Source organism: Cannabis sativa, chromosome 6, assembly GCF_029168945.1.
Source record: "Cannabis sativa cultivar Pink pepper isolate KNU-18-1 chromosome 6, ASM2916894v1, whole genome shotgun sequence".
NCBI lineage: Eukaryota > Viridiplantae > Streptophyta > Magnoliopsida > Rosales > Cannabaceae > Cannabis > Cannabis sativa.
Window position 1 is genome coordinate 7,761,927 of NC_083606.1, and position 21,520 is coordinate 7,783,446.

The window sequence follows — 21,520 nt, forward strand, 5'->3', positions numbered from 1 at the left end:
CATGAAATAAATCATGTGAACCATGCAACATTAAATGTTATTTCTGATCTATATTAATAAGCAAATCTGATTATATTGAAATGAGTTTTATTTAGGGCATAAAACCCAACACTTACTGCAATTCGAGGACATCAACTCCAGAAGTTCATCTAAGATGTTACTCATCTATCTCAGTTTATCTCAAATGTTGATCAAGCAACTCAGATCTACAATCCAAAATTCTTGAACTGGGAGATTCAAGATCAATTACTCGTCTCATGGATTCTATCATCATAAATGAGAGTCTCCTTATCCGAATGGTTGGCTGTAACACTGCTAGGCAGATATGGCAAGCCTAAGAAAAATACTATACACATCAAGTTTAATCCAAGATCCTTGAATTTAGAACTTAACTTTATAATCTCAAAAAAGGCTCCCTATCATTGGATGAGTACTTACTAAAAGTAAAGCAACACGTTAATTTACTGGCCTTTGTTGGTGAATCTCTGTCAGCTCGAGATCACATTGCAGCAATCTTCAAGGGATTACCAAGCGAGTATGACACCTTTATTATCTCCTCCAATACTCGAATTAAAGAGTATTCTGTGGCTAAAATTGAAGCTCTTAGCTTTAGAATCGAGGATCGAAAAATCTGAAAAAGAGATAGACAGAGTGTCAATCTTGTAGTTGCAAATTCAACACCAAGATCATCTGATAATTTGCTACAACTTGAAGCAAATCTTACTCAATTCAACAAGAATTTCAAATATCCTGGTACACAGAGAGGTCAGTACTATCCTCCCTATCCAAATTTTTCTCCTTTTAACTTCTCTAATTTTCATTCTAATCAAGTTCCTTATATCCTTGAATTTTTTCTTGAGAAGCATCTTCTTCCTATAACCATAGAAGAGGTTCTAATACTGGAGCCAGATGAGGAAAATTACCTCAACATCAGAGCATACCTCAATGTTAGCTTTGTCACAAGCTTGGCCACACTGTCATCGACTGTTTTTACCGATTTAACAAAAGTTTCACAGGATCTGTTCCACCTACAAAATCTGCCTCAATGCAGGCAAATTTGGCTCAAACCAGTCACTACAAGAAATGTCATGCGCTTTTTTCAACACATTTTTGCACTGGCAAAAGTTTGATATTGTGCTGGCAAAACGAAATCTATTTTTGATGTGTTGGCAAAAGGGGTTGGTAAATCAACGTTGGTATTAGAACTTTTACCGACGCTAAATGAAAAGTGCTAGCAAAAATGACTTTTCCCAGCACGTAAATGCATTGGTAAAAGTTATATTTTTGCCACTGCAAATATGAGCTGGTAAAACTTTGACCTTTTTGCCAGCGCAGTTTGCGAGATGCACTAGTAGATGTTACTTTTACTAGTGTAGTAACAAACTGTGCTGGAAGTGACATTTTTTGTAATGACTCCTATTGATGATGGCAGCTAGTATCATAATTCTGGTGCCATAAATTATTGTACACCAAATCTGCAAAACTTGATGACTACTGCAGATTACAATGGTTCAAATCAAATATATGTGGGCAACGGAACATGTCTGTCAATCAAACACTGTGGCCAAACTTCGTTGCTTCAAATAACTCTGCCAAGCCTTTAATTCTCAATAAATTATATTTCTCTTAGTAAGAATGCAATATATATTTGGTTTATTAAATTTTAAAATATTTTTATTTTATATGTATTATATTTTTAAATTATTATTTTTTACGTTAAAAATATTAATTATATATAATTTTTTAATAAATATATATAAATGTCTGGATTAAATTGGATCGATTACTTTTATATGTCAATCAATATCTAATTTGCACAAGTACGAATATCTGGACTTTGCAAATTAAATTGGATTGGATCGTACAGATTGAATTGAATTGAGTATTTTATGAACATTCTTAATGTAAATAGTATATTTTGTACATATGAACAATTCAACATAGAAGTTAACAACTAAAAATGAGTAAAAATACATAAAAGTTTAGAGGATTTTATCGTAATGAAAAATGAGTTTTTGTAAATAATTGAGTTTTTGACGGCAAAACCTTTCCAACTGTTGTTTCGCTTGCATTTAACCCTCCAAGCTTAAATTTTGGCGGTAAAACCCTCCAAATTACTGAACTAGTAGCAAATTTAAAGTGTCATTCGGTTAATTGTCACTATGAGTTGCTTATGTGTACACTCTTGTCCACATGTCACATTTATATTGGTACACCTAATATTATTATTTAAAAATTATTTTCAAAATTCATTTCAAAATTAAATAAAATTATAAAAATAAAAAAAAATATTATAAATTTTGAAATAATTTATATACTTTTAAAATAATAATATTAGTTGTATTAATATAAATTTGACACATGTACAAAAATATACATATAAGTCGTCTATATTGATAATTAGCTATAAAAAATAGATAAAATTTTAAATTTATAAGTAGTTTAGTAGTTTGGAGAGTTTTACTGTCAAAATTTAAATTTAGAGGGTTAAGTGTAAGTAAAGTGATAATTGAGAGAGTTTAGAACAAAAAAAACTCAAAATAACTGGGTGAAACTATTTAAAGGTTTGCTGCAATTAAGTCTAGCTAAAATAAATAACAAAATTGGTTTCTCTAAGCACAAAAGGCAGAACGCATAGAGCCAACTATGAACACTGTTTTGTGTTCTTAGTTCCAAAAGTAGTCCAACGAATGTAATATGGTCAATGGGTCATAACTTGACAAGTTTTAATCGCTAACACAATATGTGATTCCAAACATTACACGTGTTCTCATGAATCGAATCAGTTAAACACTGTTAATTGACAGTAAAGTAACTCCTCTTTTTTTTTTTTAAACTATGTGTCAAGTGGAAATAAGAGTTATATTCCTTAAAATAAAAGGAGATATTGTTTTCCAAATATCTCGTAATGAGTTATTATGGCAGAAGAAAAATGGGCTCCTGTGGAGGTGGTTAAGTCGGCTAGATTAGTCCTTGATCATTGGAAGATTGCTAATTTTGAGTCGTCTCATGCTAATTTTGTTACTGGTGATGTTATTGGCAGTAATCTTTGGCGTAAACCAGATCATTTTACTGTCAAGGTGAATGTCAATGACACTATTTTTAAAGTTCAACGAAAATTCGTATTTGGTTGTGTGACTCGCGATAGTCATGGCAAGCTTATTGAAGCTGTCTCGGGGAGTAGGTGGGGTTGTGTTCTTCCTGAAATTGCCGAGGTCATTGGTATTATGGAAGCGTTGAGTTGAATAAAGCGCAAAAGGTGGGAAAAGGTAGTTGTTGAATCAGATGCTTTAGTTATTGTCCAAGCAATTAAAAGTTCAATTCATATGCCATCTCAATTCAAGTTGCTGGTGGAGGACTGTCGTTTAATTTTATCTACTTTAAATAATATCCATGTTTCTTTTGTTAATCGATCTGTAAATAGGGCTGCCCATTGTGTTGTTAGAGGGTCTTGTTTTTCGTCAGATTGTATGTACAATGAGCTTAATGCTCCTTCCTCTTTACGAGACAATGTAATTGCGGATGCAAGTTGATTCTTAATGATATTATCCTTTATTTTATTTTATTTTTTAAAAAAAGTGATATTGTTTGGTTAGTTATAATCCTTAAAAAAGAATAGAATTGTTAAAAAATATTAATAACTCAGTATGGAAGAGTTAGTCCATTATATTAAGTCTTATGGTTTAGACACTATATCTCTTGCTAATGGTGCTACTCATTCAGCAAAACTTGTAATGTCTATAAAATAAGATCATATTTGGTACAAAGATATCTTTTTATATTTGTGGTTTCACTTTCATTCATACGCAAAAAACCTACTTAAAGAAATTTCATAAATTTTCATAAATCAAAACAAATAAAAGGTATCAAAACAAATTAACACCAGAATATACTCCCAAGTGTGCAGGAGTGAAATCCAAAGATGCACTAAAGTTTCAAGACATTCTTGTCATCATCCAACTAAGAATGAAAATAAATAAATGAAAAATAATTTACTCTTTAACAAGAAGCCAAAACAATTCACTCTCACTTTTACATCTCAATCTTCCTCACATATATGCCTTTCATTTTCTCCCCCAAAACCCTTTTCTATCTTGTTCTTTCTCTTTTCCACTTATCCAAACATAATTGTAGCCATCCAAGTATGAATTTTGAAGCTCTGTGCTTGGATTGGACAAATTGAATAGCCTAGAAATATGTCTCTTCTATTATGAATTTTTGACAAGTGTTCACATAGAATGAGATTTGAGTAAAACCCTTTAAGGATGAGACAATTTAAGCATGATTTTTACCAAATAAATTGGAATTTTTACACAAGTTTTTATTTTTTTAACTTGGTTTTCAAAACTAAACAAAACCCAGTTCAGTAAATCTAACTCTCTCTCTGTTTGGATAAACTCACTATAAAAAACAAACATAGAGGAACAACTATAAAGGCTGCAGCTTTAAGTAAATCTTCATTCTCTTTTGAGATCACTCCAATTCTTGACCAGTCTCCACTATACCTGAACATTTTAATGTCATTATTTCATTATAACAATCCCAATAAGAAAAATTCTTAAAAAGAAACAAACTTTATCTATCTATGATTATATATGGTTTTATAGTAATAGAGGAAAAAGCTTACCCTGCATCAATGAATCCTAATCCAAACACAGCAATGGCTGATTGAGTAATGAGTGTGGTTGAAATCCTCAGTGGAAAAATGGGACCTTTCTGAGTTTTTGAGTTCTCAGAAAAATTCCTCTTTTGACCTAATATGATACCAAATCTCTTGCCATTTTTGGTCACATATAATAAAGGAGAGGAAAACTTGGTTAAGATAAAGCTCTTTGCTGCAACCACTGCCATTTTCTTCTCATCTAAACTCTTCTCTGCCTCACATATCAAATTTCTGAAATGCTATAAGACAAGATAATTCACACCATGAGATGCTTGAAAAGGTGAGAAGTTTTAATGGAGGTCATATGTGGGCAGATGCTTGTCCTAGATTTATTAGTGATCCTGTAACAGCTGATTTGATTTGAATTAATAACATTCTTTCTTTCAAAAAAAAAAAAAAAAGAAAAGGTGAGAAGTTTTTTAAGTGTTGAGGGTATTAAGGTAATATCACATACATTTTTGAGAAAAAAATATTGAAGACTAACTTCTATTTGTGGCTTATGAATTTTATATATATAAAAAATAAAACTTTATAATAATGTAATGTGTGGCCTGTATATTTTTAAAAAATTAATAAGCATTTACATTCTTATTTTTTAAAACATTCATGAAAGAGTGATTCAAAAAACTCTAAAATATGGAATGTGGATAGGGAACTCTCCTATGGAGAGACGTTTTCTTTATTATTATTATTATTATTATTATTTTGCTTTTTAAATATTTTTATAGTATTATAATTAAAATAAAAATTACTCAAAATCATATAGAGTCGTAGTGAGTGTTGGACTAAACTGGATATCAATATGATCAAGATTAATATTGACAAAACTATTTTTAAAACTAAAAATTCTTATGAGGCAGGATTAGTAGCTCGGGATCGAATGGTTTAATTTTAGAAGTTTTCTCGGTTATTTTTTGGGGGGCATGTTCAGCATGTTATTGTTGAATTAATAGATGCTAAGGAAGCTTTAAGTTGGATAAAGAGAAAAAAATAGAGAGATAAAATTATTGAAATTGATAATTTGGTGATTGTTCAAAGCATGTTTCAAAGTTGTCTACATATGCTTTCTTCATTTGGTTTGTTAATAAGTGATTGTAAAGATTTGTTATTTACTTTTAATCATGTCAATTTTTTTTTTTGTTTCACGGTTTGTAAATAAAATTACATATTGTCTTGCTCGTAACTTTTATTTTTAATTTAACTGTCTGTTTACTAATAGCAATGTCCATTTTGCTCATCAATGGGCTCGATATAGGGCCCGATAGGTCCGATATCAATAAGACAATATCGAACCTATCGGGCCCTATATCAGACCCATCGTGTCACAATAAAACTTAAAATTATGAGGACCATAGGGCCCACTATCGGGCCCTATATCGGATCTATCAGGCTATCTTCTTCAACCTTCAACCCCTTCAATATTAGACTACCATCGTGCCCTATACCGAGCCTACATCAAACATGCATCGAGCCAGGCAAAAATCGAAGATTCCCCCCAAAACACAAATCCTAGCCTAAAAACCTAAAAAATTACATATTCTCCACTAAAAACACAGACTTAATCCTAAATCTAATTGCTTTAACCCCAAATCATGAAAAATAAAATAAAATGATTACAGTTAAAAATTAAGGATTACCTTTGACGAAGACATTGTCGGCGTTGGATGGTGGTCGCGGTGTTTCGTGGGTCATGTGGGTGATGTGGTCGCGAGGTTGAGGTGGTTCGTGAGTTGTGGGTCGTGTGGGTAGTTCGATTGTGTGCTCCTCCGTGTGCATGTTTATAGAGAGCGAGAGAGAGAAGAGGAAAGAGAGAGAAATAGAGTTGTTCAAATAGGAGGGGTAGAATGAGATTTTAGAAAAAAAAAAATGATTTATTCTACTAATATTAAATAACTTAGGTTTAGGAAAACAATTTTGGCCAATAAATGTATAATTAGTCAAATTTTCCCTTTAAAAATGTACTCAAAACTAAAATTTTGTCCAAAGGAAGGATAACTGTATAAATAATTTAAATTATTGGGCGTTTCGGCAAAGGCATCAAAAGTTTCTTGTTTATAAATCTCAAAAATCAAAATTACAGAGACACATCTAAAGTTAAACGTATTTCATAATTACCCCTTTAAAACAAATAAGTTTCCATAAACACCCCTACAGAACAACTCAAAAGAGAGAGAAGTCACCATAAACAGAGTGACAGTAGTACAGACCAAAACCCTTAAACCCTTGACAATGGCGATCACATCACACCCACAGCCTCCCCAAATCCAAAGGTTCCCTCAGTCCAAATACATAGACGCAGTCCGGTGGCTACCTCCAGTCACGGCCTTGGACCGGTTCGCAGCCATCGCCTTTTTCGACTCCGATTCCGACACTTCCTCCGTTGAAATATACTCAATTGGCTCCAACAACCCACCAAACCTAGCTCCTCAGTCTTCGTGGGTTTCTCCCTCGAGGGTCTCTTCTCTCAAAGCCTCTCAATCCCAACACAGACCTTTTGTTGCCGCTGCAACTTTTTCGAGCTCTCTACATGTCCTGTTCTCCGATCCAATGGACGCTTCGTCGCTCGAATCGGAGATTTCTATCCCGGGGAAGGTTTTACACGAAGGACCCATTTCTTGTATTGATTTAATGGACGGTGAGCTTGAGTGTTTGACTGTTGGAGAAGATGGGAAGATCAATGTGGTGTCTATTGGGGTTTCGAATTTGAATCACCGGAGAGTTTTTGATAGCAGTGGTTTGGTTTCTTACACTGCGACGAAATGGGCTTCTCCGGCTGAGTTTGCGACTGCTGGATATGGGTTTAGTCTTCAATGGTGGGATCAGAGGAAACCCGGTGGAGCTGTTTCTCAGTTCAAGGGCGACTGGTGAGTTATTGTTATTGTTATTCATTGTTGTATATGCTTTGTTTTTGGGCTTCAACAATGCTTTGTGCTTGGTTTTGAAGGAAGAATTTCTAGTGTCCAAGATTTTTGTTATGAAAGTCAATAGAAAAAAAAGTTAGTTTGAGTTTTGTTAGAGAGTCTCACATTATCAATGTATCAATGTGTGGAAAATTAATACAATATGTAACTTAAACAATTGGTTTTGAGACCATTTTTACTTCCACAATATTTGTTGATGTTGTGTTATGATTTTGTTGATGTTGTGTTATGATTCATGATTCATTAACTAATAACTACATAAATATAGTTTGTTACTTTCTTTGGAGTGGTAGTTGACTTGAAATACAAATAATGAAACAATTGTACTGAAGCTTCATTATTTAAGTTAATAAGAAATTAGTTTGAACTCTTGTTTTCTTGTGATTACTGAATACTGATTACTGTGATTTGGTTTTGGTTGAAATGAGGCAGGGCTCAAAGAAGAACTTCGGGAATTGTTCATTCCATTGATATTCATCCATCACGTAAACATACATGTCTGGTGAGTTTGCTATTCCTATTTTAGTTTAATTGATTATTAGATAATCTTTTTACACTATTGGTAACGGTGTTGGATTAGTTTCTAGAGATCAGATAACAATTCAGATATTTCTTTAGTATAGTATAAGGGATTTCATCACTTCTTCAAAATATGAAAGAAAAATTATCCCAAGACAAGTATAAAGCTGTCATTTAGTAAATGACTAAAAGTGAGATTTTCTTGTTCTCATTTCAACAGGAGAATGAACTTTTCTAATTTTCTGATAATTGTCTTCTGTCTCTTGACGTGTGATACATAATTTAAACTATTCCTTTAGTTTAGATAGTTCCTATGGAATACTTGGATTATGTAAATTTATGTTCGGTTTTCTTGCTTGTACTAGGCAGGAGGTTCTTTAGGTACTGTATTTGCCTGGGATCTCAGATGGCCACAACAGCCAATAATTCTTTCCGGGGTTGGGACAGGTGATGCCGGAGCTCATTCTCCATCCGAAAGTGAGGTTTGGGAGGTTCAGTATGACCGCTACGCAACGTCTGTGAACATGGGAAATAGTTCATCTTCAAAAATTTTGCCAGCTATGATCTGCTCAGAAGATGGTATCCTTGCTGTTATTGAACAAGGTATATATATGTTATTTGAATCTTATCTGTCATGACAGGAAGCTTTCCTATAACACAATATTTTCATAGAGCTCGAATAATACGAAACTATTAATATTCCAACTTGTTCAGGTGAAGAACCCCTTGAGCTTGTGGCAGAACCATGTGCCATCAACAGCTTCGACATTGATCGACAAAACCCTTCGGTAAGTGAAAATAGCTAAGCAAATTTGTTTTGTTTACATGCTCGATTTGGTCAAAATGTAAAAAATTATGTTTATTGACAAATTTCATGTTATGGTGAACAGGATGTAATATGTAGTTTGGAATGGGAATCTATTGCAGTGTTGTCAAGGTCATAATATCCATGAAAAGACAAAGTGTTGTAGAGTTTAATTTTTGTAATTGGTTCATTATTTTCTGGAGCATGTAGGAACCAGGAAATGGGATTTCCCCTCCCTGATACTTGGTGCTGAATCTGTAACTTAACCAATGGAAATGTAGATTTCAGCCTTGAAAGGGGGCACTTTTTGAGTGAGTGTTGACTTCAATTATCTGCTTTTGTGAGATTCTGCCAACCCTGGAGAATGGAGATATTTCTTCATTTGTTTCAATATATGCTTGCTCCATGAGAAGTTGAATTTGCATTTGACACCTTGGATTAGATTTTGTATTCAAACATTATATCAATGGTAAGATTAAACTACATTAAATTTTTTGAGAGGCTTTATTATAATTTTCGTTTGTAAGAGGTGACAAAGCTGTTGGAAACTACAACTAATACAGGTTTACATTCACATTAGAGTGATCTTCTTATAATTGTTTGTGCCATTAGATGACTTGTATTTGTTTGATTATTTGGTTTTGAATTTATTTTTATAAGATCTTAAATTAAGAAATTCCTGTTTTCCAAAACATTGTTATTGGGAAAACTTGTGTATATTTGACTACTACTTATAATGGTGTTACACTTTTTTTTTTTGAAGAAAGTAATCGAATTTTATTAAACTTCAAATTCTGCAACCAAAAAAGGAAGCATATCAGTTGGGACATCCCCATACTGAATATACGATCAGGGTAAGAAATAGCAGCTTTAGCAATTGCATGAGCTACTAAATTTGCTGATCGTTTAACAAAAGAAATAGTAACACCTCTTAACCTCATAAGCAAGTTTTGACACTCTTTAATTACATCACCAAAGAAAGAGATCATATGAATTAGACTACGTATTGCTTGTACCACCACCAAACAATCAGTTTCTAAGATCACATTTGGCCATTGCTTATCTTTAATCCAGCTAAGAGCCTCTCGAACTCCAATTGCTTCAGCTAACTCCGGTCGAATGTTTCCATGGCACAACCGAGACACTCCTTCTAGCATATAGCCATGTTCATCCCTTGCCACAATCCCATCACCATAATCTTGACTGCTTCCAAAAATTGATGCATCCACATTAACCTTGATTTCATTGACATTAGGTGCACACTATCGGTCTAAACCATCCCCAACCAGCAAACCTGTCCGTGATGTCTCCAAATAAGGAGTTTGAGCCGACTTCCATTGATCAAGATAGCATGTGGCAAATGCAAAAATAAAGGAGGCATTTGTGTCTTTGTTCTTCCATACCTTATCATTCCTTGCACTCCATAAAGCCCAACACAAAGTACAAAACAATTTTCGGGTCTCTACAGTGGCTGTGTTGAAGACAGTTACACACCAGTCGACAAAACTGGTTTCCTGCTGCAATGGAAGCTGTATTGGAGCTTTCTCCCAACACTGAGACGCTGTAGAACAATAAGCAAGTGCATGCATTATTGTTTCATTGTGCAAACCACAAACCGGGCATAAGCTATCAACATCCACCCTTTTTGTAACCAATTGGACCTTTGTAGAGAGACAATTAGTTCCCCCTCTCCATATCAAATTCTTAATCTTAGGAGGTATTTTTAATCGCCACAGCTCGTTCCAAAACTCAGATGCTTCAACACTATTCCAAAACTCAGATGGTGCTACACTTTTACTCTTTCCTCAATGTTAAAGTATATCAAATAATTATTATTTTCTTAATTTTCTTTCGCAGCAAAATAATTTTTGTTATTAGTTGAATTAATCTTTATTATTTTCTCAGTTTCTTTTACTATCAAAGAATAAAATTATAATACTCAAATGAAAAAAAAAGAATAAAATTATAATTTATTTTTAATTATTTATTACATGTAATTTTGAAAAAATAAAAAATTTGGGGGGTCACGACACCCTCTAGCTAGGAGTGGTAATTCGTGTTTATGAATTGTGTTCATGTCGAGATTAGGTATTACAAACAATATCAAATTCAAACTAAATCCATTTATTAATCGGGTCAAAACCTAAAACTCAAATCCATTAACCTGACCCAATTCATTTAATCTATTTATATAAAAGATCATGTTAGTTAACATTTATAATAAGTTGAACATGTTTATAACTATTTTATAATATATTTATGAGTGATTTAATATATTTATAGCATACTTAACTAGCTTAGTACAGTTTACATGTAACAAAATAATAAATATAAGAGTGTATACTTTCATATAACTTGTTGTTGTGTCATTTTTGGGTTAAGTATGTCAATTTGAAAATGATATGTTTGATAAACGAGTTAATCGTGTCAACTGAAAAATTATCTAAACTAATTTATAAGAAACTTAAACTCATTTATTTCGTGCAAATTTTAAATCATGTTGCCCCATTTGACCTATTTTGCTTGCCGCATTTGACCTATTTTACTACAGAAAAAGTTCATGGTATCTTATCTGATCAGCAAGACTTCACCACTTTCTTCCATCCCATAGCTAGTTTAGGAAAATGATTTATTTATTGACAATATCAACTTTTTAATTTATGGTTTTTTTATTAAAAAAATGAGATACTTAATGATAAATAATTAGTAAAAATTTAATAATTTTTTAGTTATTTAAGTAATAAAAAATAATAGTCTTAGATGTTACTATTTTGTAACAAATGAATTTGGTGAATAATATGTTACACTATAAAAAAAAATATGCAATTTTATTATCCTAATTTTTAGAAATTATTTATGAATTAGTTGTGCATGTTGTTCTAAAATAACTTATTCGACTAGATAATTTTTTTACTATCATATTATTTTGTAAGCAACTTCTACTCCTTTTATTTATGACTTATGTATTAGTACAAGTTTCCATCTTTTATATTCGGCTAATTAAGATTTTTGCCATCTAAATTTTAACATGTACTAAATCATGCCACTTGAACTTTTTTGACCGTTAAAAATTCTCCCTGAACTATTGAGATTGTTAGATTTAAGGACTTTTGTCTAATTTCATTTAATTTTACTATTTCAGTGATTGTTTATGTACTAAATCATGCTCCCTAGACTTTGATATCTACCAAATCATGCCCCTCGAACTTTCACATGTACTAAATCATACTCCCTGAATTTTTATCTATATTAAACTTTTTTTATTAAAATTGGACAAAAGTCATTAAATTCAACAATCTCAATAGTTCAGGGGGCATTTTTAACGACCTTAAAAATTTAAAAATCATGATTTAGTACATATCAAAGTTCGGGAGGAAAAAATCCTAATTAGCTTTTATATTCTATTTTTCTCACACTATAAAAATTGATGGAAAATAATGGACATGTACTCAGGCGTAAATAAAATAAAAGATTGTGGTCTCAAATAAAAATTCAATTAATTTATTTAAATATATATTTTATTTTATTTATTTAATAAATATAAAAAGCTCATTCTATTCTATCCACTGAGAGTGAACAAGGAAGAGCACAAACTACTATCTTCTCCCATGGCTTCTGCAACAACTATGGCGGTCTCCTTCCGACTTCCACATTCACCATTTTCTCCCACCCCGTCTCGACTCACTTCCACCTCTGTTCGACTCGCCCCTTTCAACAAAGCCAACTCCTTAAAGCTCAGCTCCTCGCAAACCATTTCTGGCTTCAATTCGGTTCTTCCCCACAAACTCTCCGCAGTCACTCCTAGCCCTAATTCCCCGCGCTCTCTCACAATTGTCGCTGCCAAAGGCTACAAAATGAAAACCCACAAGGTGAATTTCTTTCTTCTCCAGTAATTATGATCGTAATTTTTTTGGGGGGGTTGGTTAGCGAATTGGGTTCTGTTTGGTTCGTGAGAAAACGTGGGAAAATGAAGATGTTGAATGAAATTTGAAAATTTGAAATCTTTGTATTGTTTTTTTGTATTAGGCTTCGGCTAAGCGGTTCAGGGTGACTGGTAGAGGGAAAATAGTTCGGAGGGGAGCTGGAAAACAACATTTACTTTACAAGAAGAACAATAAGAGGAAATTAAGACTCTCCAAAATGGTAGGATTCCTTAAATTTCCATCTCTCTCTATATATATATGTATTTATATAATGTATGTATATGTTCTGTGACATGGTGATAGATATAGATAGTGTTACCATAATGATGGGGTTTCAAAAAGACATATCCTTTTTCATTGATTTGCTACTGATAAGAAAGCCTTAATGGCTCTGGTTTTGAATTGTTATGCTAATTAGAACTGAAAGAAAATAACTTAATACTTATGTGTTTCTTGAAGCTATGGAAGAGGACTAATATTATGGCCTCTTCTTAGAGAAGGATTATATAATATATGGGTCTTCTTCTCAATAGCTGCACATTAAAACTAAGATTCATTACTCAATGTGTAAAGTGTTTCAACTCAATCAAGGGTTTTCATTAAAATACACCGGATCCCATCAGAACACTCTCCTCGAGAGTAGTATTAAGATGGGTGACCTCTTGGGAAGTCCTCTTGTCGCGCCCCTAAAACTTTTCCATAACAGGATTTTGGTAATTGGATAGGATAAGAGCTTCTTTGAGGGAGCAGGGTCATCCACGGAGTAATTGGAGGAAAAAGATCTTCTTTTCATTTTTTTTAAGTTTCATGATTATGGTCATCTACCATATCTATGAATGAGATTTATTGGTACTGTCTTCAGCAAATTATGATATCTTATTCAGCTGGACTCTCATTATGCTATTGAGTGAAATGAACCTCCATGTTTACATAAACAACTATATGTATATATGTATATACATTTGATCTTTTCTACTTTCTTGTTTACTTATCTCATTCATTGTTTTGGTTCTTGTCTTTAACAGCATCCAGTCTGCAAAAGTGACTATGACAATGTGATTAAAGCCTTGCCATATCTGAAAGTAAACAGAAATGCCAAGTAGAGGTTTTGCTTAAGATGGAAATCAGAAGCTTATTAGATTTGTAAACTTGCCATTTTTTTTTCCTTTTTTGAAATGCCATGACAAGTAGAGGTTTTTGTAGATACTTTCTTGATTGTTTCATTTTCCCAATCAATGATACTTTGATTTCACCCCACATGGGATTTCCTTTTAATCCATCTTGCTTTCATTCTTCTGTTATTTTTCTACTAAAATTTCTCCCTCTTAAATTAAGGGGGTTTAATGTAAATCATTTTACTATATTTTATTTAAAACTTAATTATTTTAACATATAATTAATTAAAAAAATGAAAAGGGACATGGCTATAAGCTCAAATTGCCTTTTAGTATAAAAAGCCTAAACGCATTCAATTTCAAGCAACTCTTAAAATGTCTTTGGAAAACACAACCAACCAATGCTAAATATCTTATCTATTCATTACTAGAAGGATGATTTTTCATAAAAGATATGGGTGGATTTAAAATTATCAATTGATCTAACAAATACTCAAAATCAGCACAATTAACACAAACAAATAAGTGAAAAAGAAATCATTCTTAAAAAGAAGGATAGGTTCATAGCATCAAGAAGGATAAGATTCAAAATAACAACCAATGTTTCAAAGTTTAGGCATAAAATAGTAATGAGGCTTCTTGACATTTTTTGGATTGAGAGCTTGCTCATAGTCCCTCGCAGTATACACATATACTTAGAACCTACTTTCCTCAGCATTTGTGCCAAGTTTGTGCCTCTAAATATTATTACCTAAAGGGGAAAAGGAAAGGGGGTAAGCTAATCCCCAGTAGGTATTAATAAAGTAGCAAGCTACAATCCAACATTACATATTAAGAGAATTCAAGAACATTTGTTCTTGATTAAAGAGAGATAAATATAAAGTGGAAAAATGAAGAGGAATAAAATTGAATGAAATAAACTCCTCAATCAACAATGAGCAAGCTAAGCTTTATTTATACGCAGAAAGATACAAGCGAGAATAGAAGCTTAATGAGTTGTTACAAAATTGAAACTGTCACAAGTTAGTTAAATAGCTAACTACTATTCTAACTAAATTTCTGTTTGACTCAAGTCCTCATTTTCAATAGCCCCCTCAAGTGACACGTGTGAATACAAGTGTCAACTTGTGTCTGAAATAAGTAAAAGCAGAAAATGGTAATAGTTTGGTGAAGATAGCTGCCACTTGATAAGTTGATTCCACATAACGCACATCCAATTGTTAAGCTAATACGTGATCATGAACAAAAGGAAGGCCTATTTCCATACGCTTTGTACGAGCATGGAAAACTGGATTGGAGGCTAAGGAACCAACTCCTAGATTGTCACACCAAAGAATAAGACAACTTGGAAATTTTATGTACAATTTAGTGAGTAAGGATTGGATCTATATCAACTCAGAAGTAGCTAAGGCAAGAGCACGATATTTAGATTCTGTGCTAGATTGAGCAACAACATTTTGCTTCTTTGAGCCCCAACTGACTAGGTTGCCACCAAGAAAAATATTGTAGCTTGAAGTGGACTTGCGGTCATTAAAAGTTCTAGCCAATCTGAGTCTGTGTGCCCCTGCAGATCAACACGAGTTGCTGGAGTGAAAGTGAGCCTGAGATGCATTGTCCCACCCAAGTATTGAAGGACCCTTTTACAAGCACCCCAATGATCGGAGGTAGGATATTTCATGAACTGACTAAGTCTGTTTACAGCAAAGGAAATAGCAAGTCTACTATAACAAAGATATTGTAGAGTATCGATAACACTTCTGTAGTCAGTTGGGTTAGCCCAAGGTGTTTCGGATTGAGAGGACAATTTTGAGTTGAAACACATGATTGAGGCTTTCAGTCCAGCATGTTGGTTCTAATAAGCAAGTCTTTTGTGTACGTCTGTTGATTCAAATATATAGCTGACTATTCTCTCAAAACTTCAAATCCTAGGAAGTAAGTGACCGGACGAAGATTCTTGAGAGCAAACTGTTGGTGCAATTTGTTAATGGTGTGGCTAACTTCAGTTGGATTTGCACCAATAATAAGTATGTCGTTAACATACACAAGAAGGAGAAGCATTTTACCATTTTTGTTGGTGAAAACTAATTTGTATCTGACTTGGAGTTGGTAAACTCCCACTCCAGTAAGGAAGTTTTGAGCTTGTCAAACCAGGCCCTAAGTGCTTGCTTGAGTCCATATAATGCGTTGTTTAGTTTACACTTATAATGTGGAAAGTTTGGATCCACAAACCCATGGGGTTGTTGCATGTAGACTATTTCTTTGAGTTCACCATTTAAAAAAGGCATTGTCGATGTCTACTTGTTGTGTTTCCCAATTATAAGAGGTTGCAAGTGTAACTTGATTCTATACACCCATTTGTTAGTGACTATTTGCATATCAAGTGATGGTGGAACCAAGTCCCATGTTTTGTTTTTGACAAGAGCAATAACCTCAACATTCATAGCCTTGTTTTACACAGGATTGTCAAAAGCTGCTTTAAGAGATGTTGGTTCAGCATGGAAAACAGTGGTGGCAAGGTAAGACTTGGGTTTGTAAATCCCAAGCTTTAATCGAGTGACCATAGGGTGGATGTTTTCTGTGATTTGAGTGGTTGTAATGTGTGAATCCGTGCTTGAGCTTTGAGAAGTTGTGTCATTATTTGGAGTTGAATTACTATTTGAGCTTGGAGAAATTGTACTAGGAGGAGTAAAGTTTTGGCTAAATGACTCAGAGGGGGATGAAGTGGAGAGAGAATGGGTGGGGAAGGAGGTGGTAAGGGTGTTGGAGTGTGAGTGAGAAGAACAATTGGAATAACATAATTTCTAGCAACAACTAATATAATAGTAGAACTATAGGAAGCTGGAGAGTTAGCTGGGAACAAACATTTATATGAGAATTCAAACTCATTGAATATAACACTGCAAGCCACATAAACCCTGCCACTAGGATGCAAGCACCTATAGCCTTTGGAATTCAAGCAGTAGCTAAAAAAACAAGCATTTTGTGGACTTAAATGATACTCTGTGATTTTCATAAAGTCTTAGTAAAGGGAAACAGGTGAAACTAAACACTTTAAGTATGTTATAATTAGGGGCTTGGTGAAACAAATTTTCAAAAAGAGAGACAAATTTAGTAAGGGAGATGGAAGTCTATTAATTAAATAAGTTGTAGATGTGAAAGATTGCCACCAGAATGTGAAAGGCATTTTAGCCTTGGCAAGAAGAGTGAGACTATTATCAACAACATGCATATGTCTTCTTTCAATATGACCTTGTTGTTGATGAGTGTGAGGAAAAGAGTTTCTTCTAACAATGCCAAGATGTTGAAACATTTTGTAAAGGGGTTCAAATTCTTTACCAAAATCAGTTTGAACAACTTTTATTTTAAGATAAAATTGTCTCTCAACATAGGAATTAATATGAATTAAGAGATCAGATGGTTTATATTTTGTTTTCACATGAAATTACCACACAAAGCATGTAAAATCATCTACAAAGCTCAAGTAACATTAGTAAATATTAGTGGAAGTATAAATTGAAGGGCCCCATACATCACCAACGATTAATTAAGGTGTAGAAATTTTATTTATAAAACTTTTGAAACTAAAGTGGTGTAACTTTCCAATTTGACAGGCATCACAGAGACCATGTTTACTACAATTTGTATTAGGAGAAATACTAAACAAAAATTTAGCTAAGATGGCATGATAGGGGTGTCATATAGAGGTGAACTTGGACTTGTCATAGATTGCATTGCTGGTAATAGTGAAATTATAGGTAGTAGGATTGGAATTCTTTGAGAGATTCTTGGAGAGATTAGAAGACTTTGAGTAAGGGGCTTGAAGTTTGTATAGTCTGTCACAAACATTATCCCAAAGAAGTACTTGTTTGGTTCTCTTGTCCTTTATAAGACAACAAAGATTGTCAAACTCCAGAGTAAGATTATTATCATTGGTAAATTGAGAAATACTAAGTAAATTCTTGGTGACACTGGGAACATGAAAAATACCTTGCAAAATTAAAGACTTATGAGTATAGTTTGAATAAAAGACATTTGAACCAATATTAAGAATGGGAAGAGTATTACCATTGCCAACAACAACTTTAAATTTGCCTTTGTAGTCTGTAGTGTTTGTGAGGTTTGTTGGATCTAGAGTTATGTGATAACTTGCTCCTGTGTTCAGAGACCATGCTCTTATGAGATCAGATGAAGTTGTGGCTTCAAAAAGAAGAGCTTATCGTGGATTTGGGGAGGAGGTGGCTGAAGATCCATCACTGGTGTCTTGCTGTCCATTGAAAGTTATGCCAAACATGTGATAACATTTTAAGCTACTATGACCAGTTCTTCCACATAATTGATAGATTGGCTTATTTTCTCTGCCACCTCTTCCACCGCGATAAGAACCATAATTTCTTCTGCCAGATTATCCACCACGAGTGCAATTGCTATCCATGTTCAAATTTGTAAGATTAGCTTGCACATTTATGAGAGATTCAGTTGTGTGTTGACTAATCCTCATCTCTTGATTGTGAAGCATGAGTTGAACTTCTTAGAGAGAAAGAAAGTTAGATCTGGAGGTGAGATTAATGACAACAACTTCATATTCTGGTCTGAGACCTCCAAGAATGCACAGGATCAGTTCCCCATTTGAGATAGGTTATCTTGCTACAGATTGATCATCTTTAAATTGTTTCATCTTCAAGAAATATTCATTAATCTACATCGATCATTTCTTTGTTGATTATAGAGAACCACAAATTCAAAGGAGTCGTGCTTTGGATTTGATGTTGAATAGTTGAGCAAGAGTATTCCATATCTCACCAAAGGTTTAACAGTTGATGACATGTCCAAGCATCACCTCAGTCATTGAGTTCATTAACAACTTGGTTGGAAATTAAGATAGTTTCTCTTTTCTTACCTCACTATTTTGGCTATAAAATACAAAGAATTTGAACAGTCATAATTTAGACCATTCATTCATAGATTTTGCAAGTTGTTAAATGCCAAAATATTACATATTTTATAGTGTAAAAATACAAAATAAAATTAATTCTTTATAATATTTTCAAGAAACTAATGCAATATATTATTATATTGAAAATATTTTATTTAAGATTAATTTTATCTTTGTTTATAAATAATAATAGTATTTATGGCATAATTGAAAAAAAAAAAAGAAATAAAAAGTTAAGAAAATGCATTGTATTTATTTAAAGAAATACAAATTAATTAAATTTTAAATAAATATTTTCTCTAACATTATTGTGATATATTTTATGTTGAAAATATTTTGTTTATATTTAATTTTGTTTGTTGTTTAAATTAAAAAATAGCATTATTAAAAGAAAAGAAAAAGAAATAAAAATGGCAGAAATAAAAGCCCAAAACCATGAAAATTGGCATTTTTGAAAGTAAAAAAGCCCAAGAAATCAGCCCAAAAACCGGCCCAAAATCCTCACCAGCAGACAGCCCCGCCACGTGGCGGTCTGCCATTCGTCCGCAGAAGCCCGGCGAAGGCGCGTCAGCGCCTTGTCTGCTCCGAAGCCCACGCGCGCGTGAAGCGCACGGACCCTTCTGGTCCGTGTGTTTCGTCCACTCGCCCAGCCGAGAGTGGGCCTCGTCCCACCTTGTTCACCAAGCTTCAAAAAGGAAGCTTTCTCCTCCTTTCTGCATGCGCCAAGTGTCACTTCATGACACAAGTTGTTATTTTTCAGCCAACACAAGCTCGACACGTGGCACCGACTCATCAAAGGCAGCCAATCCGACAGTGCCACGTGGCACTCCGAAATTAAGTTCTTGTATTTACAATTTTACCCACATGCAATTTGTAATAAGTTTAATTGCATATTAGTCCTTTTACCCTTCTATAAATAGAAGCTTAGGATTTTAGAATTCAGTTACAGTTTCAGTTTCAGACAGAAAAATCCAGAGAAAACGCTCAGAGCGCTCAGTGTTAGTTTACCGCTTTCTTAGTTAATTTTCTTATAGGTTTCTAAGTTCCCTTATTATTAAGGAGGACGATGAAACCTAGTGTATTTAATTAAGTATTTATTTTTATTTTGATTCTCAGTACAATATATGCTTATGATTTTCGCTTCTTAAAATAATTTCTTTCATCTTTAATATCAAGTATTTTTGATAGTTAGAAATTATTTATGCTTGGTTCCATATTTTATTAAAAATAATATTCTTTGATTTTTTGTATTTACATTAAATTGTTTCACATTTAATGCTTAGAAGTTATAATTTTAAAGCGAAGGAAAATCTATTTTTTATTAGAAAATAATTGGTTTGATTACTGATTAAATTATGAGAATCAATATAAACATAAATATTTTTATATACATTAAGTGGATTCTGAACCCTTAATAATATCCTAAAATATTTCTGAAAATATCTGTTACTGTCATTTTTATCATTTAAACACTTTATTTTATTTTGTTACAAAAAAAACTCACCATTTTTGGAACTAGGTTAGAGTTGTAATAGCTTAGATTAAATTAGTATTTTCTTCAATTTCACGCAATTCCCATGGGTTCGACCTCGTTCTTCACAATCTCAATACTACAATAAAGATTCGTGCGCTTGCGAGTTGATAAATGTAAAACGTACCATTTTGGTATACAACAAGTTTTTGGCGCCGTTGCCGGGGAACTGCAAGAAGAAAAACTACTTTAATTCAGATTGGTATAATTCTTCTACTAGTTATTATATTATATATATTATATATTACGTTTCTTAATAACGAAGTAAAATATATATATAAAGTTATTATTACTACTATTATTATTATTATTATCAGTTTACGTAAAACGTAAACTGATATATATATAAAATTTATTATATATTATTATTATATATAATATTAATATATTATTATATATTATTTATTATTATATACATTACTTAACTATTAAGAAAAGTATATTATTATTATAATTATATATAATAAAGTATATATTATAAATTATAATTAATATTAATATTTATATTTCTGTCAAATATATACATATTATTTATTTCTCGTTATATTTTAAATTCAGTCTTTATTTACGCAATTATATGGTAGGCACCGCCTCCTAATTTTTTCATGTTATTTTAATTTTTGTGATACTTGGTGTATGATTCGCTGGGAACGAAATTCTAAAAATCGTTTGGTAAAAAGAAAATTATTGTGGGTTGAAATTAAAAGTGAAAATTCTGACATCATGGAACCAAATCAAGTAAATGTGGAAGAAAAAACTCTTATTGATCATTTTTCTCCCATTTCTGCTAATCCACCATCATGCATTATTTTTCCTGAAACAAATGCTACACATTTTGAGCTGAAACCTTCCATAATTCAACTTTTGCCATCTTTTTATGGGTTAGGTAAAGAGGATCCATACATGCATGTAAAAGATTTTTTAGAAATTTGCTCTACTTTTAGATTTCAAAATTTTTCTGATGAATCTGTTAGGCTTAGACTTTTTCCATTCTCATTAAAAGATAAGTCTAAAGCCTGGTTAAATTCACTCCCAGCCCGATCCATTTCTACTTGGGATGAATTAGTTAATAAATTTTTGTCCAAATTTTTTCCCATGTCTAAAACGGAT

General features: G+C 32.8%; 4 protein-coding genes across 4 annotated transcripts; 2 read left to right on the top strand and 2 right to left on the bottom strand.

Annotated features, from left to right (window-relative positions):
* Positions 1 to 3,819: 3,819 nt before the first annotated feature.
* Positions 3,820 to 4,949, bottom strand: LOC115724721 (uncharacterized). The gene is made up of 2 exons (XM_030654058.2): positions 4,628 to 4,949; positions 3,820 to 4,505 (listed from the first exon to the last, which is right to left on the bottom strand). The coding sequence occupies exons 1-2, from the start codon at positions 4,849 to 4,851 to the stop codon at positions 4,373 to 4,375; spliced, it is 357 nt and encodes a 118-aa protein (XP_030509918.1). The 5' UTR covers positions 4,852 to 4,949; the 3' UTR covers positions 3,820 to 4,372.
* A 1,805-nt stretch (positions 4,950 to 6,754) lies between these two features.
* Positions 6,755 to 9,401, top strand: LOC115695830 (nuclear pore complex protein NUP43). The gene is made up of 5 exons (XM_030622918.2): positions 6,755 to 7,527; positions 8,017 to 8,086; positions 8,469 to 8,706; positions 8,818 to 8,891; positions 8,994 to 9,401. The coding sequence occupies exons 1-5, from the start codon at positions 6,893 to 6,895 to the stop codon at positions 9,045 to 9,047; spliced, it is 1,071 nt and encodes a 356-aa protein (XP_030478778.1). The 5' UTR covers positions 6,755 to 6,892; the 3' UTR covers positions 9,048 to 9,401.
* A 287-nt stretch (positions 9,402 to 9,688) lies between these two features.
* LOC115694909 (uncharacterized) lies at positions 9,689 to 10,497 on the bottom strand. Its single transcript, XM_030622011.1, has 3 exons — positions 10,195 to 10,497; positions 9,925 to 10,143; positions 9,689 to 9,745 (listed from the first exon to the last, which is right to left on the bottom strand). The coding sequence occupies exons 1-3, from the start codon at positions 10,495 to 10,497 to the stop codon at positions 9,689 to 9,691; spliced, it is 579 nt and encodes a 192-aa protein (XP_030477871.1).
* A 1,954-nt stretch (positions 10,498 to 12,451) lies between these two features.
* Positions 12,452 to 14,106, top strand: LOC115695838 (large ribosomal subunit protein bL35c). Its single transcript, XM_030622926.2, has 3 exons — positions 12,452 to 12,777; positions 12,935 to 13,051; positions 13,857 to 14,106. The coding sequence occupies exons 1-3, from the start codon at positions 12,517 to 12,519 to the stop codon at positions 13,932 to 13,934; spliced, it is 456 nt and encodes a 151-aa protein (XP_030478786.1). The 5' UTR covers positions 12,452 to 12,516; the 3' UTR covers positions 13,935 to 14,106.
* The last annotated feature ends 7,414 nt before the right edge of the window (positions 14,107 to 21,520 follow it).

What these genes read in the sequence shown, in the direction of transcription:
- LOC115694909 (XM_030622011.1), bottom strand. Translation starts at nt 10,497, where the DNA reads ATGCATGCACTTGCTTATTGTTCTACAGCGTCTCAGTGTTGGGAGAAA. An exon ending in CATCACGGACAGGTTTGCTG is followed by an intron (nt 10,144 to 10,194) that starts GTTGGGGATGGT and finishes AATGAAATCAAG; the next exon opens with GTTAATGTGGATGCATCAAT. An exon ending in AAACTGATTGTTTGGTGGTG is followed by an intron (nt 9,746 to 9,924) that starts GTACAAGCAATA and finishes TCGTATATTCAG; the next exon opens with TATGGGGATGTCCCAACTGA.
- LOC115724721 (XM_030654058.2), bottom strand. Translation starts at nt 4,851, where the DNA reads ATGGCAGTGGTTGCAGCAAAGAGCTTTATCTTAACCAAGTTTTCCTCT. An exon ending in TTAGGATTCATTGATGCAGG is followed by an intron (nt 4,506 to 4,627) that starts GTAAGCTTTTTC and finishes TAAAATGTTCAG; the next exon opens with GTATAGTGGAGACTGGTCAA.
- LOC115695830 (XM_030622918.2), top strand. Translation starts at nt 6,893, where the DNA reads ATGGCGATCACATCACACCCACAGCCTCCCCAAATCCAAAGGTTCCCT. An exon ending in TCTCAGTTCAAGGGCGACTG is followed by an intron (nt 7,528 to 8,016) that starts GTGAGTTATTGT and finishes GAAATGAGGCAG; the next exon opens with GGCTCAAAGAAGAACTTCGG. An exon ending in CACGTAAACATACATGTCTG is followed by an intron (nt 8,087 to 8,468) that starts GTGAGTTTGCTA and finishes TGCTTGTACTAG; the next exon opens with GCAGGAGGTTCTTTAGGTAC.
- LOC115695838 (XM_030622926.2), top strand. Translation starts at nt 12,517, where the DNA reads ATGGCTTCTGCAACAACTATGGCGGTCTCCTTCCGACTTCCACATTCA. An exon ending in ACAAAATGAAAACCCACAAG is followed by an intron (nt 12,778 to 12,934) that starts GTGAATTTCTTT and finishes TTTTTGTATTAG; the next exon opens with GCTTCGGCTAAGCGGTTCAG. An exon ending in AATTAAGACTCTCCAAAATG is followed by an intron (nt 13,052 to 13,856) that starts GTAGGATTCCTT and finishes TGTCTTTAACAG; the next exon opens with CATCCAGTCTGCAAAAGTGA.